At 43.9% G+C, this 17601-nt stretch overlaps 1 protein-coding gene across 3 annotated transcripts in view; it reads right to left on the bottom strand.

The window, feature by feature from the left end:
* The window catches only part of RBL1 (RB transcriptional corepressor like 1), a 57585-nt gene extending 47264 nt beyond the window's left edge, over positions 1–10321 (bottom strand). The window contains exons 1-2 of one of the 3 annotated variants that reach the window (XM_024559640.4): positions 9912–10321; positions 6330–6463 (exon numbers count right to left, since the gene is read on the bottom strand). In XM_024559640.4, the coding sequence (XP_024415408.2) occupies positions 6330–6463; positions 9912–10067 (290 nt within the window). In that variant the 5' untranslated portion in view covers positions 10068–10321. The remainder of the gene's footprint in view (positions 1–6329; positions 6464–9911) is intronic. The other 2 variants (XM_071221759.1, XM_045194813.2) reach the window with 2 other exon arrangements.
* Between the last annotated feature and the right edge of the window lie 7280 nt (positions 10322–17601).

Below are 17601 nucleotides of genomic sequence, written 5' to 3'. Positions count from 1 at the left end.
CCCAGAGAGCAGCTTAAAGAGCACCAGTGGCACAATGGAAGAAAACTGAAGTACCTGGCATCAGGGTGAATGCTGGGGGACAGCTTTCCTCCCAGACAAAATTCCAGAGGCCAGGCAGCGGCCACTGTCCTTTTCTGAGCCCTCCTCCACACAGAGCCCCAGAGCAGGTGGCACCATATGCAAGACTCCATCAACTTGGTTCACACAGGTTGCCCCACCCAGGCAATTACCTAAGGCTCTGCCCCATCCAACTTATGGGTGTGCTTTTCTACATTAGGCTGTGCTACTAAGACAGGGAGTCAAAGCAGCTCCACCTAATAAATAGAAACAAACACAGGGAGGCTGCCAAAATGAGGAGACGAAGAAACATGGCCCAAAGGAAAGAACAGAACAAAACTCCAGAAAAAGAATAAAATGGAGATAAGCAATCTATCAGACGCAGAGTTCAAAACACTGGTTATTAAGATGTTAAAGAAACTCATAAAAAAGACTCAGGCAGAAATGAAGGTTACTCTAAGTGAAATAAAGAAATGTTACAGGGAATCAACAGTGAAGGGGAGGAAGCCAGGAATCAAATCAATGTTTTGGAACACACAGGAAAAAAAAATCAGAACAGCAAGAAGAAAAAAGAATCTAAAAAGAAAATGAGGAAGTGGTAAGGAGCCTCTGGGACAACTTCGAATGTACCACCATTCAAATCATAGGGGTGCTAGAAGGAGAAGAGGAAGAGAAACAAAGAAGTTGAAAACTTATTTGAAAAAACAATGAAAGAAAACTTCCCTAATTTGGTGACGGAAATAGGCATGCAAGTCCAGGAAGCATAGAGAGACCCAAAGAAGAGGGACACAAAGAGGACCACACCAACACACATCATAATTAAAATCCCAAAGGTTAAAGGTAAAGAGAGAATCTTCAAAGCGGCAAGAGAAAAGCAGCGAATTACTGACAAAGGAGTTTCCGTAAGACCATCAGCTGGTTTCTCAGAAGAAACTTTGCAGGCTAGAAGGGACTGGCAAGAAGTATTCAAAGTGATGAAAAGCAAGGACCTACAACCTAGATTACTCTATCCAGCAAAGCTATCAGTTAGAATTGAAAGGCAGATAAAGTGCTTCCCAGGCAAGGTAAAGTTAAAGGAGTTAATCATTACCAAGTCATTATTACATGAAATGTTAAAGGGACTTATTTAAGAAGAAGAAGATCAAAACTATGAACCTTAAAATGGGAATCAATTCACAACTATCAACAATTTAACCTAAAATACAACTAAGCAAACAAGCAGACAGAAATAGAATCATAGATATGGAGATCATCTGGATGGTTACCAGTTGGGAGGGGGAGGGGAAAATGGAGGAAAGGTGTAGGGATTAAGAAGTACAGATAGGTAGGTACAGAACATACAGGAGAATGTTAAGAACAGTATAGGAAATGGAGAAGCCAAAGAACTTACATGCATGATCCATGGACATGAACTAAGGGGGGGGTGTTGCTGGAAGAAATGGGGGATACTAAATGGAGGGGGGCAAAGGAGGAAAATTTGGGACAACTGTAACAGCATAATCAATAAAATATATTTTTTAAAAAAGGGAAGAGATTTCAGACCATTGATAAGATTTAGGAAAATATGACAGAGCAGCTGATGGTGATTGGGAAAACTGTGTGAGGCCCCACGTTGCCTACTCTGAAGGGACTAAGGCGTCATTGTCCTAGGTACAATGTTTCTTATGTCTTTTTCAGTAAATGTCTCTATTTTTCATATTGCATGGCTGGATACCTTCTGGACAGACCTTCTGGACATACATGCCGAATGACACTTCTGATTTTTTAAAAAGGGGACGGAAGACAACATCAGCTAATTGTCCATAGACATTCAAACTCCAGACAGGATGCTTAAGAGTCTCTTTAAAATTGTTAACAATAGAGGGAGAACCAAGATGGCGGCGTAGGTAGACACACTGCGCCTCCTCGCACAACCAGAACTGACAGAGAATCAAACGACAAGGGGGTCCGACACCAAGGAAATACAAAATAAACATTCATCCAGACCGGTAGGAGGAGCGGAGACGGGCACCAGGGTGGAAAGGACTCGCATGGCTGTGGCGGGACCAAGACTGGCGGAGTGTGGGACCAACGGCGCAGGCAGTCACAGCACTAGCAGACCCTGCGGCCCCACATTCACGCAGATAAACCGAGAGGGCCGGACTCGGAGTGGTGGAGAGCGGGGTAGGCAGAGTGCAGGTAGCACACTGCAGCCCCACATTCGAACACAGATAAACCGGACGAACGGCGGGGAGCGAAGCAGACTGCGAAACCCAGGGCTACAGCTCCGGGAAATAAAGCCTCAAACCTCTGATTGAAAACGCCGTGGGGGTTGGGGCGGCAGCAGGAGAGACTCCCAGCCTCACAGGAGAGGTCGTTGGAGAGACCCACAGGGGCCTAGAGTGTGCACAAGCCCACCCACTCGGGAACCAGCACCAGAGGGGCCCAGTTTGATTGTGGGTAGAGGAGTGAAAGATTGAAATCCCGAGGAGAGTGAAGCGGGCGCCATTGCTCCCTCTGGGCCCCTCCCCCACGTACAGCGTCACAGCACTGTGACCAGCGTTACCCCGCCCCGGTGAACACCTAAGGCTCCGCCCCTTAAAGTAACAGACTCGCCAAGACAAAAAAAAGAAAAAAAAAAAGGCCCAAATGACAGAACACTTCAAAGCTCCAGAAAAAATACAACTAAGTGAGGAAGAGATAGCCAACCTATCGGATGTACAGTTCAAAGCACTGGTTATCAAGATGCTCACAGAATTGGTTGAATCTGTTCGAAAAGTAGATGAAAAAATGAAGCCTATGCTAAGAGAAACAAAGGAAAATGTACAGGGAACCAATAGTGATGCGAAGGAAACTGGGACTCAAATTAATGGTGTGGACCAGAAGGAAGAAAGGAACATCCAACCAGAAAAGAATGAAGAAACAAGAATTCAAAAAAATGAGGAGAGGCTTAGGAACCCCAGGACATCTTGAAACGTTCCAACATCCGAATTATAGGGGTGCCAGAAGAGGAAGAACAAAAAATTGAAAACTTATTTGAACAAATAATGAAGGAGAACTTCCCTAATCTGGCAAAGGAAACAGACTTCCAGGAAGTCCAGGAAGCTCAGAGGGTCCCAAAGAAGCTAGACCCAAGGAGGAACACACCAAGGTACATCATAATTACATTACCCACGATTAAACGCAAGGACCTACATCCAAGATTACTGTATCCAACAAAGCTATCATTTAGAATGGAAGGGCAGATAAAGTGCTTCTCAGATAAGGTCAAGTTAAAGAAGTTCATCATCAACAAGCCCTTGTTAGATGAAATGTTAAAGGGAGTTACCTAAGAAAAAGAAGATCAAAAATAGGAACAGTAAAAATGACAGCAAACTCACAGTTATTAACGATCACACCTAAAACCAAAACAAAAGAAAACTAAGCAAACAACTAGAACAGAAACAGAACCACAGAAATGGAGATCACATGGAGGGTTGTCAATAGGGGAGTGGGAGGGGGAGAAGGGGGAAAGGTACAGAGAATAAGTAGCATAAATGGTAGGTAGAAAATAGACAGGGGGAGGGTAAGAATAGTGTAGGAAATGTAGAAGCCAAAGAACTTATAAGTATGACCCATGGACATGAACTATAGGGGGGGAATGTGGGAGGGAGGGGGTGGGCAGGATGGAGTGGAGTTGGGGGGGAATGGGACAACTGTAATGGCATAATCAATAAATATATTAAAAAAAATTGTTAACAATAGCATTGAAAAAAGTTGCCAGATTACTGAATATTTTGTCTGACAAATTATAGTCCTTGATAGAGGACTTTGTTTTGGAGGTGGGGTATGCTCAGCATGTTAAATCTTTTACTTGTCTGAGGAATTCCCCTTTTGAGTCTTACCTTCTACAAGATACATTAGCTTCATGGCAGTTAGGGCAAAGGCATAAAACTCGAAGCCCTTGACTAGATGTATGCTTGGGATTTTGAATCTGGAGCTGATGGTGCAGGGAAGTGAGGAAGTGGTAAATTATTACATAAGATCAACAGCAATATTCAGCTGTTAGGGGTAGATACTGTGGCAATGTCCAGGGATGGCACTGCTGGCATGCAAGCTGTGTCCTTGTTAGATGTATTCTGTGACACGATCTTTGGCTGTGTAGCCAGCCTCCTTTTGTTACTAGTCATTTTCCAAGTTCAATTTCTCAAGTCACCCTTCAGACTTTGTCAGCCATTCTCAAAACTTTTGTCTGCTATCCAGTAAATATCCTTTTAGTACATTTATTTTCTCCTTAAATTAGCCAGAGTTAGTGGTTGTTACTCGTTTTTTTAAACAAGAGCCTTGACTAATACACCCTCATACAAGCCCACTGTACTTATTGCTATCCCCAAAAGGGCTATTCTAACTGGAATAAAGTGCATCAGAGTATTTGAAAACTTAATAACATTGTTATCACTTCCCTGATCTTACTTTGTAGTATGTCCCTAATTTGGGTTTGTCTCATGTGTCCCTCATTATTAGATGTCGGCTATGTATCTTCGACAGAGTACTAGTAAGTCCTTTCATATCCTTCTCGGTGGATCACATCCACTTGTCCCTTTATTGATAACTCTGCGCTTGATTTAGGTAGGATCTTTCCGTTTTTCCACCTCCAACTTACTATTTTTTCCCTTTGTGATTAATGACTGATAGGGAAATCTTTGGAATGACATAAATACTCTGCTCTCATCAAACTTCTGTCCCCTAGGTTTAGCATCCATTGAGAATTCTCCCCTCATTACTATGAGGTTGCAACATGGTGATTCCCCCCCCCCCACTCTATCATTCTTCTACATTTATTAATTGGCATTCTAATAAAGAGCTTTCCCTTCTCCCCTATTTATTACCAGGGTAAAGTTTACTCACTGAATTACAATCTATAACTGTTCCTATTTATTTGGATGTTCAGATTACCCCAGATTTGGCTACTACTGGTAACCTTTCCAAATAAGCTTCTATGTCCCTTGGACATGTCCCCAGCATTTTTTTGAGCACTTCCTTACTTCCTGGCATAATAAGCTGTTCAAAGTTCATCAGAAAAACTGTTTGAGAGTATTATGCCGAGTGAGATAAGTCAGACAGAAAAGGACAAGAACTGTATATGATTTCACTCACATGTGGGATATAAGTGAAATCAACAAACAAGCACCCCAAAAAACAAACTCATAGGTAGAGACAACAGAATGTTGGTTATCAGAGGGGAAGGGAGGTGGGGGGGAGGAAGACGGCAAAGGGCATCAGACATTATGGTGACGAAAACAGACTGGGCTTTAGGTGGTGAGCACACAATAAAGTATACAGATATATTATAAAGTTGTACACCGAATATTTAAGTTATAAGTTATTAATCAGTGTTATAGAAGTTATTAATCAGCGTTACCCCAATACATTTAATTTTTTAAAAAGAAAAATATGTGGGTCTGCTCCAGCTTTTGAATCAGCAATTTTCTTAAAGACATTATGCTAAGTGAAACAAGCCAGTCACAAAAAGGCAAATACTGTTTGATTCCATTTATACATGAAGTATCTAGAATAGTCAAATTCATAGAGGCAGAAAGTAGACTGGAGGTTACCGAAGGTTAGCAGGAGGGCAAACAAGGAAGATACTGTTTAACTACTAATGACGTTTCAGTTTGGAAAGATGAAAAAGTTCTGGAATGATTAAAGGAAACTAATGAGACATGATAAGTGAATGTAATGCTTGATTCTAGGGTGGAAATCGTACCTAAAGAAAAAAATTGCTACAAAGAATATTATTGGATCAACTAATAAAACTAGAATAGAGATGATATGTTAGATAAAATTATTGTATCAATGTTAACTTTGCTGGGGTTGATTATTGTAATTATTTAAAGAAATACACACCCAAGTATTTAGGCATAAAGGGTTATAAGGTACACAACTTAATTTGACATGATTGAGGAAAAAAAATTATTTAAGAGAGAAGGATGAAATGATACAGCAAATTGGGTAAAACAATAGGTGAATCTGGATCAAGGGTATATGGGTAATCTTTGTGCATGAAATTATTTTCAAATTTTAAAAAAACTAATGAAAAAAATGACAGATAAAAAAGATTTAGTACAGAAGCCTTAGGCTGAAGTCAGAATTTGAGGAAGAAAGGCAGTAGAAGAAGAACTGGGAAAGAATACCTATGTGATAACAAACTTTGAATCGAATGATGTTAAATGTTTTAAAATTAAAGAGAAATTAAATTCTAAAATTAAGTTTAGGACTTACAAAACAACGTTTGAAAAATCAAAGTGCTTTACCTTAATTTAGCTGAACGTAGTATTCTGGTAAGTGAAACACAATTTCCTTCCATGATACCCTTTCCAACTGTGGGAATAATGCTTTTGCGGCATGCAACGTATAATGAACATGCCAACCAGTGTATAACTTCTCCCTGGCAGGCAAAAAACAAATATCAAAATGAATATATTATGTTAAAATGCTTGATTTCTAAGAAAATTCTTAGAATTATCTGGTCTAGTATTTGTTCTGTATATAACAGGCCAGAGAGGTAAAGCAGCTGCAGTAATGGGTATAAAACTTCTTACCCTCAGCCCTGTGTGACACACTGAATCAGTATTAATCCAAAGCTAGATCTCTCACCTGCACCCCAAATATAATAGCGACAGAGGTCTCTTAAAATTTCTCAGCATTAGCTTTCTCGATTTGAAAACACCAGTCGTGGCCTTGATGATGCTGAAAGTCCTTTCTACCATTTTTCAACCAGTTTGGCAGAGAACGGAAAGAACAGAGTAGAAAGATGACAAGGGAATCACACGTAAAAAAATTAATACCTTGCAAAAATTAATACCTTTTGTGAGGTAAACATTTGGGAAATTATTTACCCCAATCTTTAAAAAGGTAAGCACAGGTCTTTATTTTAGCAGATATCTCAGTTTACAATGCTACAAAAAAGGTGACATTTGAGAATTCAACACTCAATTCTCGGAGATAGACTTGAGATCTCTCCAAGCTAGAATCACTTCATGACCTCACTGTGGAACTGTATGTTGAATTTAAGGATTAAGAGTTAGACACAAATCTCATAGCACAACATACTACTGTTGTTATTCACTGTTCTGCACATCCTCTTTAAGACCAGATTCTAGAAGGATAAAAAGACTGATAGATTTCTTGTAATAATCCAAAATGGTGGGCAGAAATGAGCGGTCACCAATAAAGCTAAAACTGAGTGTTCCTATCTTAAAGTAGTGAGGAGTCTTATTTGATCAAGACATTAAATGAGATAGGTAAGCTTAAGGTTGAATGTTTTTAGAAGCCTTGATTAATGAATTATTTGGGAATAGCACCCAAGTGTCTTTGGATACGGGATACCAGATGAAAACGCCATTACGATAAAGAAAATTTAAGTACTGGAATTATTGCTTTGGTTTTTTTTTTTTTCCTTAAAAAAGAGAAAGGAGAAGAAAAGACCTGGTCACATAGCTAAGTCGGTTAGTGTCGGCGTAGATATGTCAAGGTTGTGGGTTCAATCTACCGTCAGGGCACATACAAGAAGCAACCAATGAATGAATAAATAAATGGACAACAAATCAATGTTTCTCTCTTTTTCTCTTTCTAAAATCAATAAATTAAAAAAAAAATCTCAAGTCACCTATATTATTTATTGAGTCCATGATGCTAGGTCTTAGAAACACAAAGATGGTTTCTGACCTCACGGAATTCCAAATCTAGAGCTAAGAAAAACAGATACTATTACCTATAACTGGTGAGATATATGCTATAAGAAGAAATGAAGATAATGTGTTGCTGGTAGAATATAGTGTAGAGAATATGATTTTGATTGGAGGTCAGGGAAGGATTCAAACTTAAAATTGTTAAAGTGGCAAATCGCCAAAATGCAAGAGGGAAGGGGGAAATGTAAGCAGGGGCCTGTCAGAAAGATTGGAGAGAGGTAGGGCTGGGGAGAGGAGTTCTGAGGAAGCAGCAGATACACGAAAATGCATATTTCAAGACCCTTTCATCACAAACAAGAAAAAATAAAATATTTTGGGTAGAAAAACCACTCGTGAAATCTTAATTCACACATCTGTGCTTTCTAAATCAAGCATTTAAGATCGTCTTGACCAACTCTGCCTAACTGGAGATCTAGCTGCTCAATTTTTCCTGGAATGGGGGGTAAGGGTAAGGTTTCCAGCGGAGGGAAGGCATGGAGAAAGCATGTACGTGGGAACAGCTTGGCATGTGCAAGAATCCGAAGGAGGTGTGGCTCCGTGGGTTGCGCACAGCCTGAGCACCGGAAGATCACCGGTTTGATTCCCTGGGTTGTGCGCCAGGTCCCCAGTTGGGGGCGTGTGAGAGGCAACCGATCCTATTTCCTCTCGCACATCGATGTTTCTCTCCCACTTTCCCCCTCCCTTCCTCTCTCTGAAAATAAATCTTAAAAAAAAACACACACACACAACAAAAAAGAATCCGAAAGAGGTGCCTAGTTTAATGTCCAGACTAGTCGGCACTCATAAATGCTTATTCACTAAGACCAAACGAGGACCTGGGATATCAGAAATGCTTTCTCAGGCTTTTAAAAATTTGTTTTCATCGATAGGACATTAATTCAAAATATCCCTTACTTCCTTACTTCCCTGTCATGCCACTCACTGACGCAGACCGCTGGCCTTTATCCGGTCCATCCAGTCCTATCCCGGAGACATAACAAGTCTCTCTTGGGAGCTCTTCCCTTATACATAGACACATACGCTCAACTCCAAATATCCAACTCTATGTCATTAAACCCAGCAATTAATTATTCCACTGGGTACTGAGTCCAGGGAACACTCTATGGGCAAGTCCTGCCCCCCTGGATCATGAAAGCCTTTGAATCTAAGGCCATTGGAGTAATTGTTGAAACACATTCCATCACAACTCTACCTCTACACTGGGTCTGCGCTGATCTAAGTTCCAATAATAATCAGCAGAATGACCCTGGGCAAGACTGTCCTCTGGGCCTTGAGATTACCTAGAAAGCAAGTGTAGTAACACTCACCCCTCTGCCATGTTCACAGGGCTATTGTGAAGATCAAGTGCAATGGTTGGGGGAAAAAACCTAAAAATGATAACTTACATTTATCTTATTTTGTAGCACATGTAACGACAGCCACAGACACTGCGCTAAAGCATCAGGACAAGCTAAGTATCCCCATGCGAGGCAGGAGGAGCCTGGGGCCGAGAGAGCCAGGTGCGCACGCTGGCTCTGATCTGCGCTGCGCTGCACGAACAGGCGAGCAGCCAGACCTCCGCCCTCGAGAGGGGGAGGGTGCGAGGTCGGCCAGCTTGGGCTCCCCAGCCAGGCTCCGCCACCAACCCTGTGCCCTTAGGCAAGTTAATGTCTCCGGGGCTCAGCTTCTAAGCTGCAGAATGGGGATCACAGAACGTGTTCAAGGCGTTGTAGCGAGAACTAAGTGAGATGACATATTTAAAGGGCTGGGCAGTGATGTCTTGGCACACAACTCATTTTAGCTGTTATCATTATAATATTTGCTTTTTTAAAACAAAATAGATTTAAGGGCACTGCCATTGACATTTGTGGCGTTTCGCGGGGTGGAGAGAAATCTGGTCGGAGTCTAGTGGACCTGAGTAACTTGTGACCTTGGACAAGCTGCTCCTTTTCCGAACTTCACTTTCCCGCCTTCAAAGAAAAAAAAATAAGTAAAGAGCCAGAATGAGCTACACTCATCCCTCCAGTTTCGCACTCCACGGAGCCCGGCTGGGCGGCGACCCTCCTCGGTGGGGAAACTCCCACCGACCCATAGGGAAGAGTAGGGGCGGAGCCGGGGTGGGGCCTGGCGGGGGTCGGATTGGCAGTCCCACCTGCAGCCGCTCACCTCTAGGCTGTAGTTGCCCCTGATGGCGGTGAAGTCGTCCAGGGCTTCGGCCGCGCTCCCCTCGTCCAGGTTCAGCTCTTGGCACAAGGCCTGAAGCGCCTCCCCGGCCTCGGCGACCACCGCTGCCCCCTCGTCTTGGGGGTCGTCCTCGAACATCCTCTCTGGCCCTACGGGCGGCGCGATCACAAGCCCCCCACTCCTTTCTCCCTCCTGGGCGCGCTACCCACAACCACCTGCGCCAAAGCGCGCGAAAATCGCAGCTTCAGAGCGAAGTCTCTCTTCGATGGTCTGCATCCGCGTTTCTCCTCAAAAAAAGTCCGTCTCTCCTCCAGGGCTCCCAGTGGTTCTTCTTTGGAAAAATGATAAGAAGACGAACCTCGGGTCCTGAAAAAACCCTGGACTTGGCCCTTGGGCAACGGTGGGCCCAGCCTGCGGGACAAATTGGGAGCGGAGGGATCGGCACCCCGTGCGCACAACCTGCCGGGAGTTGTAGTCCTTCTCCTGCTCCGGAGCTGCGGCGCCGCCCTCGTCCCCGCCGCTCTGTGGCCCGGTTAGGGCCGGGCTGTGTGCTTAGAGGTGGCCTCGTTCAGCTTGTGGAGGAGTCTCTGTCCCGCCAACCTTTGGCCCTGCTGTCACTGCTCCGCAGCGCCAGTCTGAGACTGGTCCCTTGAGTTAGGAGATGGAGGAACGAACAAACAAAATGGTCCCTTGACAGAAGTGGCTTGTTGGACTCCGTTTTAATGCCTGAAGTGTTGGTGAAGCAAGGGTGTTAGGGGACATCTCCCTGTGTCTTCTTGATTGCTAAACGAAGCTTGGCCTGGACCAAGAGAAATGCGGTAAGGGGGCCTCTTTTCAGCTCCCTGGGCCCTGGGCCCCGTCCCAGCAAAGTCTTTCCAGGCTGAGGAACGGCCTGAGCCTTAGCCTGAAGGCCTGGAACTGGTATCGAAGCTTACTCACCCTTCTGCTCCACCAAAACTTCTGCTTCATCAAGAGCCAGAGTGATTTTTGTCTTTAAAGGTATATTGGATCATATCCCTCCACTCAAAATCCTTCAATAGATGCCTCTTGCTTTTAAAATAATGTCCAACTCCTTTTGTGGCCCACAGTGCCCCATGTGATATGTCCCCACCCCATACAGGGCATTGCCCCCCCACTCCCCACGCCCAGGTAGGTAGTTAAGGTTCGGCCTCACTGCTTTGTTTTGAAACCTTCCAAATGCCAAGCTACCAAGCGAGGTCTTGCTTCAAGGCCGTTCTCCCTTCCTGATTAAAAGGTCCCAAACACTCTACACCAGGTCTTTGCTCGTGTGGCTCCTCATCATCATTCAAGTTCACCTAAATGTGGTCTTCTCAGGCCATCCATGAGCACTGTATCTCAGATAGCTCACCTCCCCCTCCACCCCATTTGTCTTCATAGCACCTTGTCACTGTCTGAAACTGTGTATTCACTGGCTCTTCCGACTAAAATGTGAGTTGTGTGAGGGGGGCCTTCCTTTCACACTCACCGTATTCCTAAGCTTAGATCAATGCTTGGCTGGTAGTTGTTACTCAGTACGTACTTAGCGTGGTGTATTTGAAAAATTACAAAGAGCCCATTGTTGCTTGGGTGACGGAAGGAGTCACCAGAGGTGAAAATGGACGATAACACAAGGTAAGTTGCAAAGCACCTCAGACGCCCCACTAAAAGCCTGGACGTTATTATCAGCAAGGGTTTCAATGAAAAGGTGACAAATGATCAGTATGTGTCTTGCACAAGTTTCTCTGGCTGCATCGTGACACGTGGAATGGATGGGGTAGAGACTAGATGTGTGGAGTTGGGAGGGGCCTGGTCTACGCTGGGAAGGAGCCCCCCTGGAGAGAGGTCTCTGGCCCAGAACTGAAGGGGGCACTGCAGAAGAAGGAGTCCCCAGGAACAGAGGGTCCACCTGGGCCAAGAGGTGAACGGTAATGCTGTTAACTAGAATGGGAGCACAAGCAGAGGGATCAGACCAATTCTTGAACTGTTGTGTTTGGGATGCTTGCGGAAGTTTAAGAGAAGGCGATTGGACCCTGGAAAGTAGCCCACTGGGACTTGGGAACCAGCTGCAAGCTGGGTCTGAAATGAGCTAAAACTCAAACTCCCTGCAAAAACTCAAAACTCAAACCACACTACCCACGTGGTGGTACTTCCTTCCAACTCTGCCTCCTTCTAGAAGCTACTGCTTCAACTGACTTAAGGACGATCTCACTATTCTCTTGGCATAGAGTGCCTACACAGAGACTCTCCCTGCTGAGTTTTACTTAGAAGATGGCTCATGGGCAGTCTCTTTCCAGTACCAAGGGGCCTATAACAGGGGTTATCGTCCCTCCCCCTAACTTCCTTTGAGGTCAGCAAACAAATGTCAGGATCAGTGGAGGTGAGATGAATGAAAAGACCTCTTGTTGTGGCTCATTTGGATTTCTTTTCTTTTTCTTTTTTTTCCTAAAATATATTTATTGATTATGCTATTACAGTTGTCCCATTTCCCCCCCTCACTCCACTTCATTCTACCCACCCCCTCCCTCCCACATTCCCCCCCAATAGTTCATGTCCATGGGTCATACTTATAAGTTCTTTGGCTTCTACATTTCCTACACTATTCTTACCCTCCCCCTGTCTATTTTCCACCTATCATCTATGCTACTTATTCTCTGTACCTTTCCCCGCCTCTCCCCCTCCCACTCCCCTATTGACAACCCTCCATGTGATCTCCATCTCTGTGGTTCTGTTCCTGTTCTAGTTGTTTGCCTAGTTTGCTCTTGTTTTTGTTTTAGGTGTGGTCATTAATATCTGTGAGTTAGCTGTCATTTTTACTGTTCCTATTTTTGATCTTCTTTTTCTTAGGTAACTCCCTTTAACATTTCATATAATAAGGGCTTGGTAATGATGAACTTCTTTAACTTGACCTTATCTGAGAAGCACTTTATCTGCCCTTCCATTCTAAATGAAAGCTTTGCTGGATACAGTAATCTTGGATGTAGGCCCTTGTCTTTCATGACTTGGAATACTTCTTTCCAGTCCCTTCTTGCCTGTAAGGTCTCTATGGAGAAATCATCTGAAAGTCTTATGGGAACTCCTTTGTAGGTAACTGTGTTCTTTTCTCTTGCTGCTTCTAAGATTCTCTCCTTCTCTTTAATCTTGGGTAATGTAATTATGATGTGCCTTGGTGTGTTCCTCCTTGGGTCCAGCTTCTTTGGGACCCTCTGAGCTTCCTGGACTTCCTGGAAGTCTATTTCCTTTGCCAGACTGGGGAAGTTCTCCTTCATTATTTGTTCAAATAAGTTTTCAATTTTTTGTTCTTCCTCTTCTCCTTCTGGCACCCCTATAATTCGGATGTTGGAACGTTTCAAGATGTCCTGGGGTTCCTAAGCCTCTCCTCATTTTTTTGAATTCTTGTTTCTTCATTCTTTTCTGGTTGGATGTTTCTTTCTTCCTTCTGGTCCACACCGTTGATTAGAGTCCCAGTTTCCTTCACATCCCTATTGGTTCCCTGTACATTTTCCTTTGTTTCTCTTAGCATAGGCTTCATTTTTTCATCTGGTTTTCGAACAGATTCAACCAATTCTGTGAGCATCTTGATAACCAGTGTTTTGAACTGTGCATCTGATAGGTTGGCTATCTCTTCCTCGCTTAGTTGTATTTTTTCTGGAGTTTTGAAGTGTTCTGTCATTTGGGCCATTGGGGGTTTTTTTTTTTTTTTTTTTGTCTTGGAGAGTCTATTACTTAAAGGGGCGGAGCCTTAGGTGTTCCCCGGGGGCGGGGTAATGCTGGTGGCTGGCTGTGACCTGTACGTGGGGGAGGGGCCGAGAGGGAGCAATGGCGCCCGCTCCCCTCTGCACCAGACCTCAGTTCCCCACTCCGCTACCCACAATCAAACTGGGCCCCTCTGGTGCTGGTTCCCTAGTGGGTGGGCCTGTGCATGCCCTAGGCCCCTGTGGGTCTCCCCAATGACCCCTCCCGCGAGGCTGGGAGTCTCTCCTGCTGCCGCCCCAACCCCCACCAGCGTCTCCAATCAGAGGTTTGAGGCTTTATTTCCCCAAGCTGGAGCCCTGGGCCGGGCGGTCCGCCCTGCTCCCCGCCGTTTGTCCGGTTCACCTGTGCTCGAATGTGGGGCCTCGAGGCGCCACCCGCCACTCTGCCTGCCCCGTTCTCCACCACTCTGAGTCCGGCCCTCTGGGTTTATCTGTGCGAATGTGGGGCCGCAGGGTCTGCCAGTGGTCAGACTGCCTGCCCCGTTGGTCCCACACTCCGCCAGTCTCGGTCCTGCCACGGCAACGTGAGTCCTCCCCGCCCCGGCCGCCCGTCTCTGCCCCCCCTACCGTTCTGGAAGAATGTCTTATCTTTTATTTCCTTGGTGTGGGACCTCCCCGCTGCTGGATTTTCTGTCAGCTCTGGCTGTGCGAGGAGGCGCAGCACGTCCACCCACGCCGCCATCTTGGCGCTCTCATTTGGATTTCTAATGAAACTGCCGCACTTATTTAAGAGAGCTCCAGGTGTGGGGACAGCCTGGACATGACGATTTGGGAATATTCGCGCAGTACCTGAGACTAAGGAAGGAGGTTTATATCAGAGCATAATGGTATCAGAAAGAGACTTTAGGAACCTCAACACTTAAGGGATGGTCAGAATTTGAGGAGTGAATGAAGAAAACTGGCCAGAGAGGTATAAAAACAAGGAGCAGTATCTCAGAGGCCAGGAAAGTATTCCATAGAATCCAACACTGCAGAAAATTCAAATAGGATGTAGAGTTCAAAGACCACATAAATTAGCATTCATATGTTTTTAGTGACTTTGCCAGAGGAGGGTTTTGGGTTTTTTTTTTAAAGATTTCATTTATTTATTTTTACAGAGAGGGGAAGGGGGAAAGGGAGAGAAACAGATGTGTGAGGGATACATTGATCGGTTGCCTCTAGCATGCCCCCTACTGGGGACCTGGCCCACAACCTTTTGGTTTGCAGGCCGGCACTCAATCCACTGAGCTGTGCCAGCCAGGGCCAGAGCAGTTTTCTTTAGCACAGCGGCAGTGAAAGCTATGTTACTATAGCCGAGACGCTAATGGGAAGGTCAGAAAATTGAAGTAGGGAGTGCAAACTTTCTTTAGGAAGCTTTGTGGAGGAGAGGCAAAGTAAAAGTATTTTCTAGGATAGGGGAAACACAAGCATGTGAATAATCATGGACAGAAACAGGTAGAGAGACTCTGAAGATAAAAAAAGGGAGAGAGATCATCGAGGGGGCCAGGCCCTGGAAAAGGTAGCGGAGCCGGGAACCCAGATCCTGGCCTTCCCTCTTCACGCTCCTGGCTGGAAGGTGATCACCTTACATCTAGATGCAGCAGACCTGCTAGGTGCTCTGCTAAGAGGAAAACAGAGCAACTTACAGTATAGCCGTAAAGGTTTAGAACAATTGTTGAGAAATATCACCAGGTCTGTTAAATGCAGACATCATGGTTGGAATTTTTTGAGGAAAAATGGAGTAAAAGTAAGTCTTTCTCATGGGATTCCGGCTTTCATAGCTGCTCCTGGACAAGATAACAAGAGCTGAGAAGCCTCAAGTTTTTTGCCTTTGCCATAATGAATCAACCTCTTTTTTTCCCCTGATGGGAACTGCAAAGGGTGATTCTGTCCTTGAAAAAAAAAAAACCAAGATAACAGTTAATAGCTCCTAGAAATTATAAACCAAACAAAACTAGACTCATTGCCCCATTTTTAATCTTGTTAGTAGTTTGGTTTTCAGTGAGCTGCAGTATATATACCATAGCCCATTTCTTCTTTACTACTGGATTCGAGTCTCCTGATTCTTTTCCCAATTCATGCATACTAACTCTTGAAAACCCTTCATGTTTTCATTCTACAAATGTTTACTGAATGCATGTTATATGCAAGACACTGACTCTTCCTTTGCTGTGACTTCCAGATCATCCACACTTGAACAGAGGGGCACTGCTGGCTTGAAAATGACCCAAGAATAAAAGAAACACCTCTCAAAGGTCATCCTCCAAACAAAAACTGAGAAACATTATTTTTTTCTCCTCTTCAGGGCTGAATTGGGACTTTCAAGAAGTCATATCCTGTCTGTAAAACGGAAGGGATGTCCAACCCACATCCCGCGGGCCGCATATGGCCCAGGATGGCTATGAATGCAGTCCAACACAAAATTGTAAATTTACTTAAAACCCTTTTTATTTATTTATTTTTTTAGCCCTGGCTGGGTGGCTTAGTGGATTGAGCACTGGCCTGTGAAACAAAGGGTTGACAGTTTGATTCCCAGTCAGGGCACATGCCTGGGTTGCAAGCCAGGTCCCTAGTAGGGAGTATACATGAGACAACCACAGATTGATATTTCTCTCCCTCTCTTTCTCCTTCTCTGTCTAAAAATAGATAAATAAAATACTTTAAAAAAAAAACAACGCTTTTTTCTTTCTTTCTTTTTTTTGCCCATCAGTTTTCGTTAGTGTTTGTGTATTTAATGTGTGGCCTAAGATAACTCTTCCAGTGTGGCCCAGAGATGCCAAAAGGTTGGACACCCCTAAAACCTTCCATTTTCATCTCCTATCTCCTCTGATCTGTCACTCTTTACATCCAATCAATCACTTGCTTCTATGACTTTTCTTTTTACTATGTTGTAATTCTCAGACTGTCCTGAGTAGAATTATTAGGAAATATAGGCCTTGGGAATGAGACCAAGATAAAAGGAAAATATCCTTTAGTTTCCTCATTTCCCTTATGAAATAAAGCAGATTTAAGCAGTACTTCCCCCACCCCCATTTTGGACAGTAACTAAATTGTCCTTGGTTTTCAATAAACAGTGCTGCCATGCCCACCAAAACCCCAGCCCCTGCTGTCTGTCCTCTTTGTTGTCACTGACTCCCCTACTCCTAATCACTAAAGGTTGTGGGTTCCTACTCCACTAGGTTTCTAGTTGTCTGAACATTCCACATTTTCCCTTCCAATCCATTTTATACTTAGTTCCTAGTCTAGTTTTTCTCAAGCAGCATTTGTTTGTTTGAAATGTTTCTATCTTTTTAAGGTAGGCCTGTATTGCTATGAATTCCCTCTCAGAACTGCCTTTGCTGTGTCCCGTAAGTTTTGGGTTGTTGTGAGTTTGTTTTGTTTGTTTCCAGAAACTTTTTGATTTCTTCCCTAATCTCATTCTTGACCCATTCATTGTTTAATAGCATGCTATTTAATCTCCATGATTTTGAGTGTTTTGGGTTTTTTCCTTTGAGGTTGGTTTCTAGTTTCAGTCCCTTGTGGTCAGAGAAAATGCTTGATACGATTTCAATTTTCTTGAATTTGTTGAGTCTTGCTTTGTGTCCTATCATGTGGTCTATCTTTGAAAATGTTCCATGTACACTTGAAAAGAATGTGTATTTTGCTTCTTTGGGATGAAGAGCTCTCTATATATCAGTTAAGTCCATTTCATCTAGGGTATTCAGTGACACAATATCTTTGTTGATATTTTGTTGACAGTGGGGTGTTAAAATCCCCTACTATAATTGTGTTGCTGTCAATATCTTTCTTGAAGTCCTCCAAGATTTTCTTTATGTATTTGGGTGCTCCTATGTTGGGTGCATATATATTTACAATGTTTATGTCTTCTTGGTGAATTCTTCCTTTGAGCATTACGAAGTGACCTTCTGGGTCTCTCTTCATGGCCCTTCTTTGGAAGTCTA

The sequence above is a fragment of the Desmodus rotundus genome, chromosome 6, assembly GCF_022682495.2.
Source record: "Desmodus rotundus isolate HL8 chromosome 6, HLdesRot8A.1, whole genome shotgun sequence".
In the NCBI taxonomy this organism is placed as follows: domain Eukaryota; kingdom Metazoa; phylum Chordata; class Mammalia; order Chiroptera; family Phyllostomidae; genus Desmodus; species Desmodus rotundus.
This window is presented reverse-complemented; position numbering and strand designations above follow the sequence as displayed.